The sequence below is a fragment of the Echinops telfairi genome, unplaced genomic scaffold, assembly GCF_000313985.2.
Source record: "Echinops telfairi isolate 266 unplaced genomic scaffold, ASM31398v2 ScPeMD7_18;HRSCAF=68, whole genome shotgun sequence".
Classification (NCBI taxonomy): domain Eukaryota; kingdom Metazoa; phylum Chordata; class Mammalia; order Afrosoricida; family Tenrecidae; genus Echinops; species Echinops telfairi.
The window spans coordinates 89,556,978-89,576,978 of NW_022103915.1; the positions used below are offsets into that span (position 1 = coordinate 89,556,978).

At 47.6% G+C, this 20,001-nt stretch overlaps 1 protein-coding gene across 1 annotated transcript in view; it reads right to left on the reverse strand.

Moving 5' to 3' along the window:
• RYR3 (ryanodine receptor 3) overlaps positions 1 to 20,001 on the reverse strand; it is a 437,519-nt gene that overhangs the window by 75,491 nt on the left and 342,027 nt on the right. The window contains exons 60-65 of the mRNA XM_013007256.3: positions 18,837 to 18,958; positions 14,619 to 14,668; positions 14,187 to 14,247; positions 11,972 to 12,210; positions 10,669 to 10,750; positions 283 to 413 (exon numbers count right to left, since the gene is read on the reverse strand). Coding sequence (XP_012862710.2) covers positions 283 to 413; positions 10,669 to 10,750; positions 11,972 to 12,210; positions 14,187 to 14,247; positions 14,619 to 14,668; positions 18,837 to 18,958 — 685 coding nt within the window. The remainder of the gene's footprint in view (positions 1 to 282; positions 414 to 10,668; positions 10,751 to 11,971; positions 12,211 to 14,186; positions 14,248 to 14,618; positions 14,669 to 18,836; positions 18,959 to 20,001) is intronic.

Here is a 20,001-nt window from a genome sequence, read left to right on the forward strand (position 1 = left end):
AAGCACATTTTTACATTTGTTGCCACCATCCTTCTCGAAACATTTGCTTTCTGCTTGCGCCCTTGGTTTCAGCGAAGAAACTACATCTGAATGCTAGCAAAGTTCTTGCTGTGGCCACTTCTCCAGGGAGACAGAAGCATACAACCCAGTCTCTAACTCTGGTGTCCTGGCCTCTCTTGGTCCAGGTAAACTAACGGGGCTGAAAGGTTGCTGCTCCCGGCCTGCGTGGCCTTCCTGTCAGCATGAGGAATGGGGTGACGACCTCTAGGGGAGGATACTTACGCGACCTCTCTCTTGGGGTTTTGGTGTTGAAGACAGAGAGCGGATTGTAGCGGTTCAGGGCAGGCTCCAAGAATGCCACGGGTATGGCTGCTGCCAGCGAGGCCAGGCACTCTCCAAGGGCAGGACGTTGCCTGGGAACCAAGAAACCCAGTTAGAAATGCTGCTGCCACCCACATGCTGGCCTCACGCACTGATGGGCCAGGACCCTTTCCCAGGATGTCTCAGATGCCCTTCTCCACGGAGAAGGTTCTCCCTGTTGGTCATCCCCAGGCCCTGGGCCCATGGTTGCACGTACGTCTCCCTCCTCAGTTCTCACTTTCAACACTACACCCTGCTTCAGGAACAGCGGCACCGTTTCTCGGTACCTAACGGTTCTTCACGCACTCAGGTGCAGTCCCAGGCTGTGCGGCACTGCCCCTCTCGCCAGCATGTCAGAGACGTGAGAGTTCTGTGGAGATCCACATTCCCCAGGAGCCTCCTTGTGCTCAGATCACCTGTGCAAGTTCTCACGGACACTTTGTGCCCACAGACAAGCCCACAGCAACCACAAATGGACTGGGCGGTGTGGAAGCATAATGCTCAACTTAAAGGAGAGACCCAGGATGCTTAGTCACTGTGTCCACAGGCCTTTGAGGTCCATCATATATTAAGATCTGGGGTTTACTTCTTTCTGTGAAACACACACACAAATGGCTACAAAGATGCTCAGCATCCCCTCGATCAGAGCTCTGAGAGCCTTGGTTTGCTTGCAGGACCACTCCATTCCTTCAAGCATAATGATGGGAACTAGTCATGTGGCAGGTCAAAGCAGGTCAGGAGTTGGCTTTGGGGCTGTATTGTCTCCCTTTTCTGCTAGTGACACTGCTGGCTGGAAGGGGCTGTGTGGGGTCTGGTATCTGTTGCTTCCCACGGATCAGAGACCAGGGACATCACTTTGCCAGGCAGCAGCTGCAGCTTCTCTCAGTCACTCCCTGGTATCCAATCACAGGTAAAAAACACACGCGTGGCACGGAGGTTACTCATGTGAGGTCTGTTCCAAAATAAGGGGGAGCATTCCTTCACATCAACCAACATTGTCAGTCTGGGGTTAGGTCGAGATATAAAGATAAAATCAGAACCAAACTCAAGGCCGTCTAGTCGAGTTCAACTCAGAGAGACCCTATAGTCCGTTTCTGAGACTGTAAGGCTTCACAGGAGCAGAGAGTGCCCCTCCCTTTTTCCTCCCCGAGGAGCCCTCGGAGGCCTTGAACCACTGACCTTGTGGCGAACAGCTCAGCTCTCTTAGATACAAACACAACGAATGGACAGAGATCATTAAGAACTGAATGGGAAGACAGTGTGTCAACCATTAGTGGAAAGTGGTGCCTTCCTCTGTGACAGATGAGTTTCAACAGAGGGCTGGTGCAGTACACTTGAAGTCTACAGGCAGGATTGCTGGGAGCGCTGGGTGTCTGGCTGTACCCTGTTTCAGGACCAGCCTCAGGTCAATTGCCAGCTGGAGAGGGGAGCCAGGAGCCAAGAGCCAAGGCTGACCGCACGCTGCAACTATGTGGACATGGAAAGGCATTTATCCAGTGTGGTAGCTATATGACCATTTGTCACTTTGAGGATTCAGAATGTGGGGTGGAGTCTAGCCTGTCAATCAAATCATAGCCACTGAGCCCTCTGTGTGGGCATGGCCTTCTCCTGAGGATTCTGGAAAATCCAGTATTTACCTCCTTGGAGGTGGGAGACTCTCGGCTCACACCCTAGGAGACATAGCAGCCGATAAGACACATGGACCCACCCTGATGCAGCCCTGGAAGCTGGAGAAGCGCCGAGATGTTTCCAATGCCACTGGATGCAAAGACTTTCTAGCCCCTGGCCTGTGATCTTCTACATTTGGCGTCATTGCATGTGTTTCGTGAGTCTGAAGAGGACTTTATAGGTTGGTATCTGACATATGGGCTAATGTTGGACTTACGGACTTGATCTGGATGGGTTGGGATGTTTTCTCAATGTTCAATTGCTCTTGTATATGAATCTCTTTCATATACACATACGGGCAGCCATGGATTTTTCTCTCTAGTCTACCCAGACGAACACATCCAGGGATCCTTCAACTCCTTACAAGACCCTGAACAGAAGACTTGTGTTCACTACCCTTCACTATTACACCTGCCAACAGTGACAGGAGCCCCAAGAAGCCAGAATGCAAAAGTGCAGAGTCTCTAGAAACAAATGACAGATACCATCAACGACTGGTGCAATAAATACAGAACCCTGCGTTCTGAACGCAACCTAGAGAACATGGCATCCAATAACCTACCTTAATGGATGAAGAGCAGGAATTTGAACCAGCCAGCAATTCATTACAGCCCTGAGAAAGAGGTGGATCCAAACGGACTTGACAGACTAGCTGGGGGCAGAATCAGAATCTGCAGGGCCCTGGCCTGGGCGCGGCCAGAACTGTTCTGTTTCAGATGCAGGGCCGACCTGCTGCTACCCTGCAGAGACCCAGCTACAGAGAAGAAGCAGGGAGCGGGTCAGGGGTACAGAGGTGACAGGACATTATATTCCTTGGAACTCTCCCCCTGGGCTTCAGTCCAGGGGCCCAAACCCCAGTTGTCGTGGATTCCCATTCCTGCAACCCCATAGATCACGAGGAGTTTTGCTCTGGAGAGGTTTTCCTTGGTTCTGATGCATGGAAACAGACCTCCAGGCCTTCCCCTGAAGCGCCTCTAGGTAAACTCGAACCACCGACCTTTTAGTTAGCAGTCGACTGCTTAGCCATGTGCGCCGCCCAGAGACTCCTGTCATTAGGGGGACGGGGGAAGTGATCTTCTGAATGCATTCTGAATGCGAATGCTCCTATAGATGAGTTTACGCCTTATCTTCTTAGACTTGGCTTTTAGGGACTAGCTGGCAGCACATTTGGCGGTGACGTATTTGAGCAGAGCTTGAAACCCAGCACCTGGAAGCAGTAGATTGACGTGTCCTCAGCTAGGCAATCATTTCTGTGCTAATGGCTCAGCCTTGCCCTTTTGATGAAGACTTGGCTCTTAAAAATCCCAATATCCAGGGCTGCTCCAGCAACACAGCGGCGGCCTTTGGACAAAACAAATCCAACTGCGCCGGCCTTTTAGCACTGCCCCTGGGTTCCACATGGAGCCTGTCTTCCTGGCAGGGAAGGGGAGTGGAGGAGGGAGGCTGCCAGTCCCCGGAGACCTGCTCACCCCTTGGGAAGTTTCTGCTGCACAGCTGCTTCCTGTCTGAGCAGACCTCCCACCTGTCCTACTTCTCCTACCTTCTTCCCTTCTTGATAATTCTCTTTCTTACTCGCGTTTGAGTTCTTGGGGGGTATGAACTGTGCATGGAGGGCCCCTAAGGCTCTGAAGTGGCTGTGTTTCAACCGGGTGGGTGCTCCCAGTGTGTCCTCTGGTCGCCTTGCTTAGAACTTCTCGGTGTGTGGCCAGGCTGGAACCACAGCCAGATGCTGTGTGAATGCTTCCTCCTGCCCCTTTAACACTGGGAACAATCCGGTGCTAATCGTGTCAGTAACCTAAGTAGTTTTAGGTCTCTAAATCATGACACAAATAGTTTCAGGAACCCACATCACAAAGTTGTTTATCGTCGTCGTTCTTGTTAGGGGCCATTGACTTGGTTCTGACTCACAGCCCCTCTGTGTGCAACAGAATGAAACATTGCCTGGTTCTCAGCCACCTTTCATCCATATTCTTGGGGGCCTTTTTCTTCTTTGCTGCCCTTCCGCTTTACCACACATGATGTCCTTCTTCAGGGGCTGTTCTTTCCTGATAACACGTATTTTTCAAAGCTATGTATTTAATCATTATTATTATTTTTACAAAACAACCATATCACCTTCCAAGTACTCTCCATGAAACTTAATACATTTGTTAAATCTACTATTCCATTCTTGGAAACATTTTTCACATTCACCTGTTTGGATGGCTGACAGCACCTCCCTTTTATTTTTTCTTCACCTCTTCTATGTCGTCCATTGCTGTCCTTTCACGTTCCTCTTCATTTGCAGAAACAGAAGTCACATGGAGCAAGGACAGGTGAGTAATGTGTGGGGGCCAAGAGAGGCATGCTGGTTTTTTTTTTTGGCAAAAACTGGCACACTGAGATGGCTGTGTGAGCAGGTGCATTGTTATGGTGGCAAAACCAGTCCCACGTCTGCCACAAATCAGGCTTTTGTGGCATACTGTTATGCAATCTTTTCAGAACTTCTAAATAGAAAGCTTGATTAACAGTCTGACCTGGTGAAAGGAACTCCAGTTGACATTTCACCTTTTTTGAAATGAGAAAACCACTCATACACTTGGGTTTTCCCCATAGTGCTGTCCTTGTAAACTGTGTTCAACACCACAACAGTTTCTGTGGCATTTTTCCCAAGCAGGAAACAAAATTTCACAGCCACACACTGTTCTCTGAAATTATCCATCACAAAAAATGAGGTTCGAGTGAAACGCCTCTTATGAAAATAATTCACTGTGACCAGAGAGAACCTTCCCAGGTGATACCACCAGGTGCACTAACTCAGAGTGCATTACTCGATGCTCACCTGGCAGTAAAAATGTGTACTACGAAAGCTCCACTCTGCCCAGCATCATTCCCAGGGGCTTTTTGTACCCTTGTGTATGTGAGATGAAGTCTTGGCCATCCTTGCCTCTAAGGAGTATTCTGGCTATACTTCTTCTAAGACAATGTTTGTTCTTTTGGCAGTCTACGATACTTTCAATATTCTTTGCTAGTAGTATAATTCAAATGCATCAATTCTTCTTCAGTCTACCTCAATGAATGTCCAACTTCCACAAGCACACAAGGTGATTAGAAATATCATGGTTTGGTGCTCAAAGTAATCTCCTTGCTTTTCAACACTGTATAGAGGTCTTATGTAGCAGATTTATCCAGTGCGATATGTCTTGATATCTTGATTACTGTTTCCATGAATATTAACAGTGGGTCTAAGCAAGATGCAATCCCAGTTGTAAGGATTTTGGTCTTCTTTACCTTGAGTTGTAATTCATACTGATGACTGCAATCCTTGATCTTCATCAACAAGTGCTTCATACCCTTCTTTGCTTTCAGCAAGTAAGGTTGTGTCATCTGCATATCACAGGTTGCTAGCAAGCCTTCCTCTGATCCTGATACTGAATTCTTCTTCATAAAACCCAGCTTCTCCAGTTGTTTATTACCTAGTCTAACAAGAGCCCCCACAGCTCCCCGCCCTAGCAGATCTGTTCCTGGCCAGCTGGCCGACACTGGGCGGTGCTTTCCCAGTCTGTAAGCTTCCCAATGCAAACAATCTAATGCTCAGGGTCAGAGTTTTGGTCTCTCCACCTCCACTTAGAGGGAGTTTCTCCCTTCTCTTGGGCTTGAGCTCAAATGGATAATGCACTCAGCTACTAACCTAAAGTTTGGAGGTTTGATTTCACCAAGAGGTTTTGCAGAAGAAAGGCCTGGTGAACTACTTCTGAGAAATAGCCATGGAACTCCCCAAGGAGTCATCAGTTCTCCTCTGCTACACGGGGGCGGGAGTGAGTTGGAATTGACTGGATGGCTACTGCTTACGGGTTGGGCCAAACTCAAGGTAGTGGTGGGCTTGAGAAGATCCATTTCATTTTACTTTCTTCCAGCATGACCCATCTCCCCAACGACCCTCAGGGCAATGAGAGCCACACCACATATGAGGATCCTGCAAGGAGCTTTTTTCTTTCTTCTTCCAGCTAATAATTCCACCATTTTACCAGCCACAGTGGCCAATGAGTCCACAAATCCTACTTCCTCTCCTCTTGTCTTTAGCAGGGGGGGAGGGGAGGAAGAGAGAAACTGAAAAGGGAAGTAAACAACAGAGGGAGGGCATCCATGAACAGTCTGGCTGGTCATTAGGGATGACAGAGGCTAAGACAGTGCAACTCGCGGGCCACATTTTAGTCGGCACAGAGAGAGGAGCCTATGAATCAACTGATCCTGAAGGGCCTTGCTGCTAAGTAGACGCACTATTCTTCTCTGTCTTCCCGTCACCAAAATTAAACTCGTGAGGTCCTGAACACAGAGTGATGTAACTTTAGTTAGATAGACTAGCACTCCTTGGGGTGAAAGACAGTGCATCAGTCCCGGTGCCCTCTGACTTAAGGATGCGCTCTTGTCCTCTCTGATATTAATTACTGACAACCAGCACTCAACAAGATCCAGAGCAGGCACACACTGGTGCTAATTAGCTGATGGGCCAGGAGAGACACACTATAGCTCTCCAGGGCAAGCTGTTAAAAGTTCTTTGAAAAGTAAAGCCCAGAAGTCTTCCAATTAATGCTGTGAGTGACACCAGTGTGAATGACCTTGCCTCTAGGCTTGGCCTGTCAGAGAGACTGAACCAGTGAACTCTTTACCCCTCCCCCCCTCCCCACAGTTTTATTGGCACATAATCCACATATCATACAATTCAATAATTCAATCATATAAGAAGAATTCTATAGTCATTACCACAATCAATTTTAGGACGTTTTTCCCCCCTGGAGAAATCATGTTTAAGACGAGTTATATAATCACAATCAGCTCCCCCTCCCCTTCTCTACTTCCCACCCTGCCCCCACATCCCCTATAAACCCCTGCATCAGCTATTGTCTCTGTGCGCCCCCTCCTGTGCTTCACAACCTGGAACACCCAACAGAAACAATAAAAAACAAAAAAGCAGAATAAAGTGGTAAGGATAAAATAATACTAATAGAATATAAAAGTAATACTAATATAATTACAAATAATGAGTAAAAAAGAAATGTCCACCATCAATATTTAAAAAGCCATGGAATAATTTTTTTTTGCCATGGAATAAGCAAGAAATACTTGCACATAAAATAAATTCAGGTTGGGTCAAGAGGGAGGCCAACTGACCAACGATGCTTCTCTGGTCTCTAGCAAGGAGTCCTGGTTATTCACCGGCCTGCAAACTGCAAGGTCAGCAGTTTGAAAACAGCAGCTGCTCCATAGGAGAAAGAGGAGGCTTCCTGCTCCTGTAAAGAGTTACACCCTTGAAAACCCACAGGGGCCATTCTACCTTGTCCCATAGGTTCACCGACTCAAAGGCACTAATTTTGGCTTTTGGAATTTGGTCCCTGGAAAATCCTCGGGGGTTGGGGGAATGTTAGTGGCGGGTCTGGAGTAAGAAACAGGTCCTTGTCAATCAAAGATCTATGCTGAAGAATTTATTAGCGGTTATGGAAGCGTCCCCCCCATCCCCACCCCAAGCTACATCTGCCAGTTCGTACTGCCTAGTGCAATGTTTTTCACACAATAGATCTGAAGTAAATAATGTTGTATTGAAGAGGTTTGAGTTTTATTTCAATTTTTTGCAACTTTCTACTTTACAGGTAGCAGACTTTGTCCATCTCTCAGTGTCATATCCCTGGATCTGTACCTGACATCCAAAATGCCCATTGTCAGTGATTTAGCATCCAATGGACGGAGAGATATAATGAAAATTAAACAACAGCAAAGTCAAGGTCTGAAAGGACGGACGCTGAGCACTGAATCCCTTAAATATACATGATGGCAAGCAACTCGAAGCAAACTGGCTACACAACAGAGTTTCAATGTTATGGTGAATTACACAGAGATAGCAAAAATGAGAAGGTAGACAGAACAGGAGGTGGCTAGAAATATAAGTGCACTGACTTCTGGTCTTTTCAAGCAGGGAACTGAAGGGTCTAAATGATATACTTAAACATTGAAGTTGAGAGATCCATTACGTCTTTAGATGCCTTGCACAAGACAAAGTTGCTGATGCATGCTAAAACTATGATACCATATCTGTAGAGCGCACAGATGGAAAATATCTGGAAAGATGCACATCGGATAAAAGGAGTGACTCTTTGGACTATGTGGCTGTGGACTAGGGAGAGGAAAAAGGTCTTCTAATTTTATATACTTCTTTTTTTAAAAAAAAATCATTTTATTGGGGGTCGTACAACTCTTATCACCATCCGTCCATTGTGTTAAGCACATCTGTACATTTGTTGCATCATCATTCTCAAAACATTTACTTTCTACTGGAGCCCTTGGTATCAGCTCTCTTTTCCCCTCCCGCCCCGCCCCCCTCCCTCATGAATCCTTGATAATTTATAAATTATTATTTTGTCATATCTTATACTGTCTGACGGCTCCCTTCACCCACCTTTCTGTTGTCCATCTCCCAGGAAGGAGGTTATATGTAGATCCTTGCGATCGGTTCCCCCTTTCTACCCCACCCTTCCTCCACCCTCTGGGTATCGCCACTCTCAGCACTGGTCCTGAAGGGATCATCTGTCCAGGATTCCCTGTGTTTCCAGTTCCTATCTGTTCCAGTGTACATCCTGTGGTCTAGCTGGATTTGTAAGGTAGAATTGGGATCATGATAGTGGGGGGGAGGAAGCATTTAAGAACTAGGGGAAAGTTGTATGTTTCATCGTTGCTACACTGCACCCTGCTGGTTTGTCTCCTCCCCACAACCCTTCTTTAAGGGGATGTCCAGTTGCCTACAGGGGGCTTTGGGTCCCCCAATCTGCACTTCCCCTCATTCACAATGATATGATTTTTTGTTCTTTGGTGCCTGATATCTGATCCTGTTGACACCTTGTGATCACACAGGCTGGTGTGCTTCTTCCATGTGGGCTTTGTTGCTTCTGAGCTAGATGGCCACTTGTTTATCTTCAAGCTTTTAAGACCCCAGATGCTATATCTTTTGATAGCCGGGCTCCATCAGCTTTCTTCACATTTGCTTATTATACTTCTTAATGACTGAATTTAAAACATACCGTATGTCTTACTTTCACAGTATTTTAAAACACACACACACACACACACACACACACACACACACACACACCATTAGGAGGTACTATCTCCGGTTCTATAGCTGCCAGATTAACCAACAGAGAAACAATGGGGACAGTCTTGACTTCAACATGGAGCGAAGGACACAGGCACCAATATTCACAGTGTGACGGAGAGCAGACAGACCATGGGGTCTGGAATGAATACGTGAATAGAGGATAAGAAGTCATAGGAGGAGCAGTCTTTTTCTGGTCTGACATTTCCAATTTGACCTTCCCTTGACTTTTTATTCCCCAAGAAAAGAATGCATTTAAAAAAATACAAAGAAGCACACATAGACTCACGCAGGGATGTACCTAGATGCCTCTACACGTATGTAAACAGAAAATCAGAAAGATTTACCGAGAAAAGAAAATATTCACCAAATGCAAATGGGAAACAAATTCAAGGGACCTTCTCTCGAGTGAGATTGAATGGAAAAATTTCACTGCTTCTCCTGTTGACTGGATATAGAATATGGTTAGAAGCCTTTTGTCTTCCCTCTTTCCGAGAAAACAACCCTGTTTTAGCCCAAACAAGGAGAAAAGCTAAGCCATTGTTAAGGAATTAAAGTCCCATTTTAAATGAATTTAGTCAGTATGTACTGTTTTTGCAGGATCCACCTCGCTTCCTTCTCTTTATTAAGCAATTGCCATTGAAACGGGATGCTAAGGCCTGACACACGTCAGTGTTGATGGGAAACAAGGGTTTGTTTGGAGAAGGCACCTAAGGCAGGGAGTTCGTGGAGGGCAGATACCAAGAGGATTTTAAGGTGAAGTGATTTTGACGCACAAATCAAATTCCTACTAGTTTCCTTGCTTGAAAGGGCAAAAGAAGAAGAAAAAAAAAGGTGGGGGGAGGTAAGACTTAAGTCCACAGTTTGGTTAATACAGTATTTATCCTTCCATCTTCCCCATGGATTGAAACAGAACAACACAACACCTGGCATTTACCAGGTCACCAAAGGCCTCTGTCGGTACCGGCAAGATTAGAAATGCAAAGCTGGGAGCCAGGCGCCTCTGCAAATCAGCTTGTCCAGATCCAAGATTATTGAACCGCCTTCCTGCTCCCCAAGTGTGTGCTGATTTGAAACCCCAGCTAAGCTGACAGCCGAGCATGGGAAAAGTCCGGGTTGTATCACAGAGAAACTCGATAAACCCCAAAGCAGCTGCCTCCTGCCCCTGGAGTGGATCGGCAGGCTGTAACTGCAGGAGCCCTGGAAGCTGAGAGTCTGAAGAGAGAGACCCTTATTGTGTCCTTGTTTGGTTGCTAGCACAGGACTTGTGCCTGCGCCTCCAATGATCACCCTCTAGTCTCCAAAAAGAAGTCACCAATCTCCATCGCCTCATTATACTCCCGACATACTGCCACCACCAGCCCATCACCTAGACTCGGAACCAGGTCCCACGTGAGCATTTCCATATGCCAGGATTGAAACGGTATCATTAAATATTCTAAGAGGTCTTGAGTCACCCCCCCTGCCCCCCACCCCCCACCTCCCGAGCCCGCCAGCCTCTTTTGTTCACTAATTACCTTTCAACATAGATGTTCTTTCCTGTCCCAAGGGAGTAGAGGCTGCACAAGATGCGGTAGCATGAAATCTGCACATCGCCCACTGAAACAAAGAAGAGCACTCATTACCTACAGGGCATCAACCCCGGCTCCACCTCCTGGACACTGCAAAGCTCCCCAAAAGGAAGCAACACCCCCAACCCACCCTGGCATTGACATAGACACACACACACGCTCATTGCCAGCGGGTCAATTCTGACTCACAGTGACAGAGTAGAACTGCCCCTGTGGGTTCCAAGGCTGTCAGTCTTTACGGGAGTAGAAAGCCTCGTCTTTCTCCCGAGGAGCAGCTGGAGGTTTCAAACTGCAGACCTTAGGGTTAGCAGCCCAACACATCATCCACTACCATGCGCTGGCTCCTTCATTGAGGACTAGCCATTCCAAACCAAAATCCCTTTGTGGAGCTTCTGGTGGGGATCAGATGGCTTCCCAGGGAAGAGGGCAATTGGACGACGGGTCCTTCCAGAATGAGATTTTCTGTTTTTCCTCCTGCAACATTCCCTTCCATTGAAAGGGAGGGTGCAGAAAACCTGAAACTTGAATGCGTGGCTTACACCCTAGCGAGAGCTCTAATATGTAAAATGGCCTGGGTTTCTCTGGAGACAGAGCAACATTCTTCATGTGGACTTATCCCCAAGCTTTCTGCCGGGTGCTTGGCAAAAGGCAATGTGATTACACTGCCATTTCCCTGTGCTTCCTAACGGAGGGCATGTTCTGCTTAAGAAGTCAACCACTGCCTGTGTGTTATCATGGCTGGAATGCTGGTGCCGCTGCTGAATATCTGGGTGCAGTGGGAAGCTGGGGGTGGGGTGGGGAGGGGTGTCCCCGGAGGGGGTGGGTCATACATAGTGGTAAATACAGATAAAAATAGAAATGACTTTGGCTTTCTTCCGAAGGTTCAGATTGGAAAAATGTTAGTATCTATCTTTTGCTTCTGGTCTCCAGTGACTAAATGAGGGCTTTTTAATAGGAAAATTGGTGTCTGGAACAATGCCAGGAGTAACCTATACCTTCTGCTATATTACTCAAATGACCTTTCCAAATTAAGGAGGAATACCACCACTAGGAGGCTAGACTATCCAGGTGGGAAATTCTGGTCCAGAATACAGTGGGACAGATAAAAGATGACATACTCAATTTTTTAAACTTACGGGGAAAATGTAAAATAATGATCTTTTGACTTTGCACTCCCACGGAGCAGTCACATACTTCCCAACTGTGGCCACACACAAACAAATCCTCAACAACCAACAATGTGACTCACGGAGCAAATCCACCCCAAACTGATGCTGAGCGACGTGCTCAAAGATGGACGTCAGGATGGGCAGCAGAGCCACCGTGGTGTAGTTAATGTTCTGAGAAACGCCCTTAATCTGTGTTCTGGAGTGAGTAAACTTCCCAAGCTTCAGGTTTGCTGACGTCTTCTCCAAGTCTTCTGCAGCATGTTCAAAGAATGCACGGAACCCCGCCTTCACCAGCTCCGAGCCTGACTTCATGACTGTCCTGTAAGCAAGCCATGTTCAAAACCAGAGGCACACTCCAATCTTGGGCCAACCCCCTTCTTGAAACGGGTGACTTACAGTGCAGCCTGGACACATCCCCACACCCCTCCCATCACCTGACAACAATATTACGGAGGCATGGACAGAGTGGTTAGCTTCCAGAACAAAACCCCGGTCACACAGCCCTACAAGGGGCTGTCAAGTGGACAGTTGGCTCAGGAATTATTGATGGAATTATTGCTCAGACCCTCAAGAGACAGAACGATTCAGAACAACATGGATACGATACGGCTGCAGTTTGGTACATTCTTCTGAAAATACATAATTAAAGGAATGGGCAGGTGAACTTTTCTTGTGTCTCACCATGAGATAAGCAACCTGTATCATGAATAGCTAGAAACACAGACTGGTTTATGATGGTGAGCCTTTTAGAAAGAAAGCAGGAACACAGGAGGAAGTCAACTGAAGTGGAGATTTCTTTTCGCCGGTAGGGATGGATGCCCTGGTTCAGATGAGAGAGTGACAGGGCAGCTAACTCTTCTAAAGCATTGGCATGTCTGATTAAAAACACGGGCACTGGAATGACGATGAGCTAGGGGTATCTAAGATCTTCCATCAGAAACCATTTTATACTGAGTACGAGGAAGGAGAAAACGTTCTGAAATTGCTAGGGGTGATGATCGGATCCCTCTCCTTAATATAATTCAACTATTAAATTGTATGAGATGTGAATCAATAAAACTACCAAATAAAACTATTTTTTAATAAAAACCTCAATTTTTGAGGGGAAAAAAAAAACCACTTTGGAACCAAGCCTACCACTTTACCATACTTTCCCACATTTCTTGGGTCAGTGACAGATGATTTTTTATAGACACTATTATTTTCTGATGATCATCCAACCAAACAAGGCTATAAAAACAAGGAAATAGAGCCAACGAGGCTTGTTCCTAGTAGACGCCACACGCTGTCTTTCTAGTGGTTGGTTTTATCAGGAAAGATCAAACACATTGGCCCGTGTTTTCGTTGTCATTTTAATGGATTCCATCCCAATTCCAAGGGCTTGTGGTCCCCTGGGATGACTTGGTCTGACCCTACAAACTTTTTGGCTGTCTTACTACCTCCACACTTACTACCTCTCAAGTTTCTCCTGAAAACCTGAATAGTCTCCTTACTCACCCTTAACATTTCATTTTAAATCGAAAACAAACAAAGTAAAACGATTGTAGTGCCTAGTGGAGCTGCACCTTCTAGTTATACGTCGGGTTTGCACCTCCTTTTAGCCCTGGGTCTTGGGATCTGCCTTTGCTTCCCTCGGCTGGAAAGGGCATTTCTTAGGGGGTCTGTCAGAGAAAAGCTCCCCATCATTCCCGATCACGGCCTCTACTTCGTTGGACTCTTTATGGTTAAATTACCAGGATTTGTGCATTAAACACTTTTTTTTTCCTTCCCTCCTTGGCCACCTTTCCTCCTAGAACCTTGGGCCCCGGGCCTGAGCTCTCTGAAATCGATCTTTCCACATGGCCTTGCTTGGCCATTGTGAATCCCGAGCGATGCCGTGTGTCCCTCTCAGGACACTTATGGTCTCTCACCCATCAGGCAGCGCTTCCTTTTTGGGTTGAGAATTAGATACAAAGTGGTACTTTGTCACCTTAGGTATTTTATCTTCTGAAAGAGGAACTTCTCAGTCAGAGAAGACAAGAAGTGCACGAAGTGATCAAAGAACGCAGCTTTTAGCATTCACTACGTGTGCTGACAGCCGCTCTCCAGCGTGTGAACTGAGAAACAGAAAGTGCTAACTTCCAGGGGAAGATTCATCTTTTCGCTGTCAACCCTGCTCTTCGCAGCTCCTGCAGGGCAGCGCCACATCTTCTCTTCGGTGGAATAATAAGTGAGATGAAGGGGTCAGAGAGGCAGTCTTGAAAAACTTTCGGAAGGGGAAAAAAACCCCAAACCTCCAAAATGTTACAGACGTACCTTGTGTCAAGTGTCTGGGCTAAGATGTGCAGGCAGCTCACCATGGTGGCAGAATCACTCCCTAGAATGGAAGCATCGCTGGTGACTACCCAAACGCTCCCACCTCCTCCTCATTATGCCCAAACCCCAGCCCAGGAGATTCACCACCCACGCACGAAGTGCCAAGCCTGTGGGCAGGGGCCTGCCTTTCTCTCTGGCCTGTCGCAGCCTCTGCTTGGTGGTGGATTTAGACACAGAGCTTACAACAGTCAGCGGTGTGGAAAACCTGAGCTGTCAGAGGGGGAGAGGGGCCATTGAGCACACTTCAGACCAATTTCCTAGGGCAGATTTTGGGTGACCCCTTAGCTCCGGCACTCGGGTTGCAAAGGCCAATGTTTAAGTTCAAGATCATTACCGGGAGGAGTGTAACTCTTAGCAATATTTTTCACTTACCGAAGAGCGAAATCCTATGTCTAACAAGGGCAGCGAGTTTGCAGAAGAGGCTGAAGCAGAAAAGAAGGCACGTTGGAAAAGTACAAGAGACTCAAGGGCTCATGGCCCCCTCCTCCCCAAGCATGCCCCTGTGAAAGAAGGCCACAGCCTGACACCCCTTCAGCAAGAGGTGCTGTGTCCCTCTCAACGACCCCTCTCAGCTCACACTCAGGAAACTGTCAGGGTCACGCTCTCTTATGAGAGAATCGGAACAGGGACTTTACAGGGGAGCTCCAGGCTCTAAGAAGGCAAGCCTGATGGGATACGTCTTTTCCAAGGATCTGGCTGAAGGCTGTGTACTGACGTGTTCCTGCGGATGGCATTTGGGAATCGATGAGGATCCTGCAGGGAGGCCTGCTTTTTTCTTTTTTTCACTGCTGCAATGACTTGCAAACCACTTTGCAGCCTCCATGGGAGTCGTGGGGTTTGGGTGCGGGAGGTGGGCCCACAGTCGGGGTGGGAAGGATGCAAGGGATTCGAGCACAGGGAAGACTGTGTGAAACAGGCACAACACATTTCAAGGGGGGGGTTTTGCCCCCTCTTTTTTCCTGGCATCTCCTATTGGTCTATGAACCTGACTGGGCTGCTGGCCTGGCGGTGTCCTTGGAAACTAGGAGAGCCCATCTGGCAGGCTTTTGTGTGTTTTGACCCTCCATTTCCATACTTCCACCCATATTCTCCACCGTGGAAACGACGTGTAGGTCCAGCTGTGCCTCGTGGTTTTACAGACACACAGCCCCACTGCGCTTCCGGTCATTGCGCTTCACAGATGCAGCGCTGCGTGCTTTGTACATGTCAGAGAAGCCGATCGGTGCCGTGGTTGCAAGGTTGCAACAGCATGTTTCCACTGCGTGGCTCCGTGTCACCTCTCGGCAATTCTCATGACATTTCAAACACTTTCCTAATCTACTACATACTTAATAGACTACAGCCTAAGTATAAATATGATGGTTATATGCACCAGGAAACCGAAAGAAAGAACCAGGTTTTACCAAGGTGGGCTGGAACTGAATCTACAAGGTCTCCAAGGTACTCCACAAATACCTATACTTTCCACCCACCGTTCAGGGCAGGCTTTCTGTGGTTAGAAGGGAGCCCTACGGGTTTCCAAATGTGCTCAAGAAGGACCTTCTCCAGGGTGACTCTGCCCATCATTTGACCTGTGTTCCTAATATTTTTGGAGGCAATGGCTCAGAACTGACATGATCAGAACGCCACCACAGCTGAAAACGGGCTTTGCGATCCACTCAGGAAGCAGGCCTGGCGGAGTAGAAAGAGGGACAGCTGAAGAAAGCACCAGTCACAGGGCCTGGGGTTGCCAAGGGAGACGGAGATAAGGCCAACCTGGGCCTCGTCGGGGCTCTTGCCCCTCGATGGGGCGATGTCTTTTAGAAGGTCAGATGGAAAGCATAGCTTAAGTGTCAGTGGAGTGGAAATTTGCACACCTTTAAGCGTTTTCCAGGAACTCGCGAGCTCTTTGTAGGCTGACTACTGGAAAAGCAGTCCCAGCGCCCTGTCAATAGTTGCTTGATTTTGTGCTAGAAGTGAGTTGGAATCAGAGCCTGAGAGAACTCAGAGTGAGTTAACAGACTGGTGCAGTGAACAAGACCATGGGGAAATTTCAGATGGACTGCTTCTTCCCCTCAAATCCCCTCTCTTTATAGTTTTATTTTTTCTCTTTTTCTTAGACGCTAAGACTTAGAGGCATGTAGTTGATGAAAACTTATGGAGTGAGGGGGTGGAACAGCCTGGATGCATCTGGATTCTGTCACTGCCTAGAATCAGCTGGGCTGTATTAGCTTGTTCATCTGAAACGAGACTGCCAAACAACCTTCTTCTGTATGACAGAATGAATGATGCCTGATCTTGGGCCACCTTCATGATCATTGGTGGGATAGTTAAGGTTTATTGTGTCAACCTGGCCGATAAACTCATGTGGGAGGAATTGAAAGGCTGGGAGATAAGTGGCTCCTTTAGCCTCCCCTTTCTAGTTCTCGGGTCTCTTGCTTTCTGATGGCTGAACCAGGGTGCAGCTGCCTTAGCCAGTTCCCTGCTTCAGCTGGCAAGGCTCACTTCCTGCAAGAGAAGCCACATGGACCTACCCCGATGCAGCCCTGGTTGCTGGAGCAGCCATGTGGAGACCCCTGCCAGCGCCGAGATGCTTACATGTTCACTGATAATGCTTTCCTCCTGCAGTCGGCATCATGGTGTGTGTTTTGTGAGATGGAGGAGGACTTTGTAGATCCTTCTTGGACATATGAGCTAATGTTGGACTTATGAGTTTGGACAGCACTGGGTTGGGATGCTTTCTTAATGTACCCTTATCCTTTATATAAAGCTCTCTCTGATACATATGAGTTTCTGTGGATTTGTTTCCCTAGTTTACCCAGACTGACACAATTGGTATGGTGTCCAGAATCAGAGGCAGGTGAGCTCCGCTGTGTTGGGTGAAAAAAATCTTCAAGGTGGACACATGCTCTGTATAAATGCAAAACAGTGTGTCTCAAACTAAAGCAGATGCCTGGGCTTTATTTCATTCTGATCAGATCAGAAATGCTTTCTCAGACCCCCGAAGCCAGGGCTTGAAATTGCCACCGGACCCTTCTCGTACAGAGCCTATGCTTTAAGGTGATGCAATGTCTTTAGCCCAGAATCCCCAAGTATCCTCGCCTATCTGTGCAGTTAAAGGGAGCCCCGGTGTGAGAGTCTGGGAAGCCCTGGAGAATCACAGCAGACACAGACGAGGGGAGGCCAGGGGGGAAGGAGGCAAACAGGAGGGCTCTGGCATCATGGGAACAGTCACGACAAACAGGACTGCTGCTGTGGGAGAGCTCCAAACACGCGGGTGGGCTGGAAAGCGATTTGCAAAGCTGATCAACTCTAGATGGCATTCCAGCCATGAGAAACCATGCCTGGCTGAACAAATGTTACATTTCCATGAATTAATAATCCAAGAAAAACAGATGAAGGAAACAGACGCACCTGCCCTCTGTTGGGTTATCCGAATATCTGTTTGTTCCTCATTTTGCTAATTTCCTTCGAAATACATGATGTATCCTGAATACATTTAAGAACTCACTGGTTGCTGATTCTATCTCTGCATCATTATTCTATCTCCCTTCTTTGTAAATGAGATAAAGCGATGATGGCATAGAAGGCATGGCACTCAAGGAGGTGAGAGAGAGATGGGCCTTGACTCTTGCCCCACTTAGTGGGGGGTGGGACTGCTAGCATCTCAGGGGGAGAGCACCTGCGATATGGAGATCCTAACGCACACCTAGATATTAGAATGTAAAACATCGCAATGTTTCACAACAATACCTACACCAACGGGCAGTAACCGCTTGCACATGAAAACCAGGCTCAGTGCCTACTCAGCCTGTTCAACTGATGTTGAGTAAATACCAAGTTGCACCCCACCCCTTGCCCCTAAGGGTGATATTTAATGGCTGGGCCCTTACACAGGATTATGGATGCTGCCCATCCTCAATTCATGCCAGGGGAAAAGCTGGTAGACTGCTCTCAATGGAGCTTTCAGATTTCTTTGCTATTGAGAGAGAGCACCTATTCCTCACTGCTCCTCCATCAAAAATACAGAGAGTACCTGAGCCAGAATGGAATCCAACTCTTAGTCCAGTCGTGAAGTACCCCTCTTCTTGCCTCTGGTGAGGTATCTACATGTTAGACTGAGTGGAGCGAGTGAGCCAGACCCTGACTCTTAATTCACTTTAAAAAATCCACTTAGGAATTGAAATTACATTGCTCTGGATTTCAAGTCTCAGATCAGCCATGTGAAAAATGATGTTAGATTTGACTCTTCTTTTTTTTTCAACTCGGAGAGCCAGGTAGGCACGCGATCACAAGAAGCAGTGTCAAGCTGTTTCCTCTCACTGTTGTGCATTCTCTCCTCCCAGCTTCCCAGTTTTCTTTCCTTTTCCTGGACTTTCAGGATGGAGATTTCCCTTGTCAATGCTCCCAAAGAGTGCCAACTTCTCTTAGTGGCCAAAGCAACACACAGATCAATATAAATATAATTTCGTTCACAACCAGGACGATAACCCAAACCTCGCAATCATTCATCAGCATGCTCCTTGAGACTCACCATGTAGTCGGTGGACGCCCGGTGCCTGAAAGAAGGCCCTTTAGCACCGTGACCTTTCCTTCATTTTGAGGACTCACCTGGCCACCATCTCTTTCTCCTTATGCGATGCATACCCACCACTGCTGAGGGGCTTCAGGGGCGATGACAGGAAGTACAGGCAGTGGTTGGTGAAGTACTGGTCAACCAGAGGGAGGAGGACCTAGAAAATCCACCACGAATGAACGTCTAGGAAGCGAATCCAAATCCCTTCCTTAGGCTCCTCATAAAAAGTTCATTCTCAGATTGGATAGATAGGCCCCACCCCACCCTGCCCCGCCCCTGAAGGGGATGAATAACAGAAATGTGGGTGAAGGGAGACAATGGACAGTGTAAGATACGAAATAATAATAACAATATATAATTCATCAAGGATCCATGACGGTGGTAAGGTGGGGAGGAAGGAGAAAAAAGAGGAGCTTATACCAAGGGCTCCAGTAGAAAATGTTCTGGAAATGATGATGGCAACATCTGTACAGATACGCTTGATATAATGGATGTATGGAATGTTATAAGAGCTGTCAGAGCCCCTAATAAAATGACTTAAAAAAACCTCATTCTCAGTGAGAGAACAGCCTCTGAATACTGGTCCTGCCTCTTCAAGAAAGCCATGCCCCGGGGACCAGGTTTCTACCATCTCTCTTTCTTTTGCTGGCCCCGTGGGGACACATGGAAGGGGAGGGTTCAGATCCCTAAGAAGTGTGTATGCAGAATCAGCGCTCGCAGGCAAGTCCTATGGGACCCCTGACCTTGGGCCTCCAGCAGGCACACCTGAGACATGGCCTCGTGCCACTAGCCGTAAGCATATGGACCCTGCTTCTCAGGGGATGTGGAGAGACGGCTGCAGGCCTGACACATCCTTTCGTTCTCAGTAAGGCTGTGTGGGTGGCGACAGCTCACTGGTACCCAAACACATCCCTCCTCCTCCTTCCTTTTAGCAACGGAAATCTGCACGTGTTCGTTAAGCACAGGGCTGGTTGACTAGAATATGCACTACCCTGTTTCCCTTGCAGCCAATTGCTGTCAACTGTAACTCACGGTGGCGCTGGTGGGTGTGTCAGAGTGAAACCGCACACCACGAGCTTCTCAGGACTAGGGCCTTTCTGAAGCAGACCAGCAGGCCTTCCACAGGGCATGGAGCAGAGCCAACCTCCTCCTGCCCATGGCCACCCACTTGGGACTGTGGCACGAGTGAGAAATACAGCT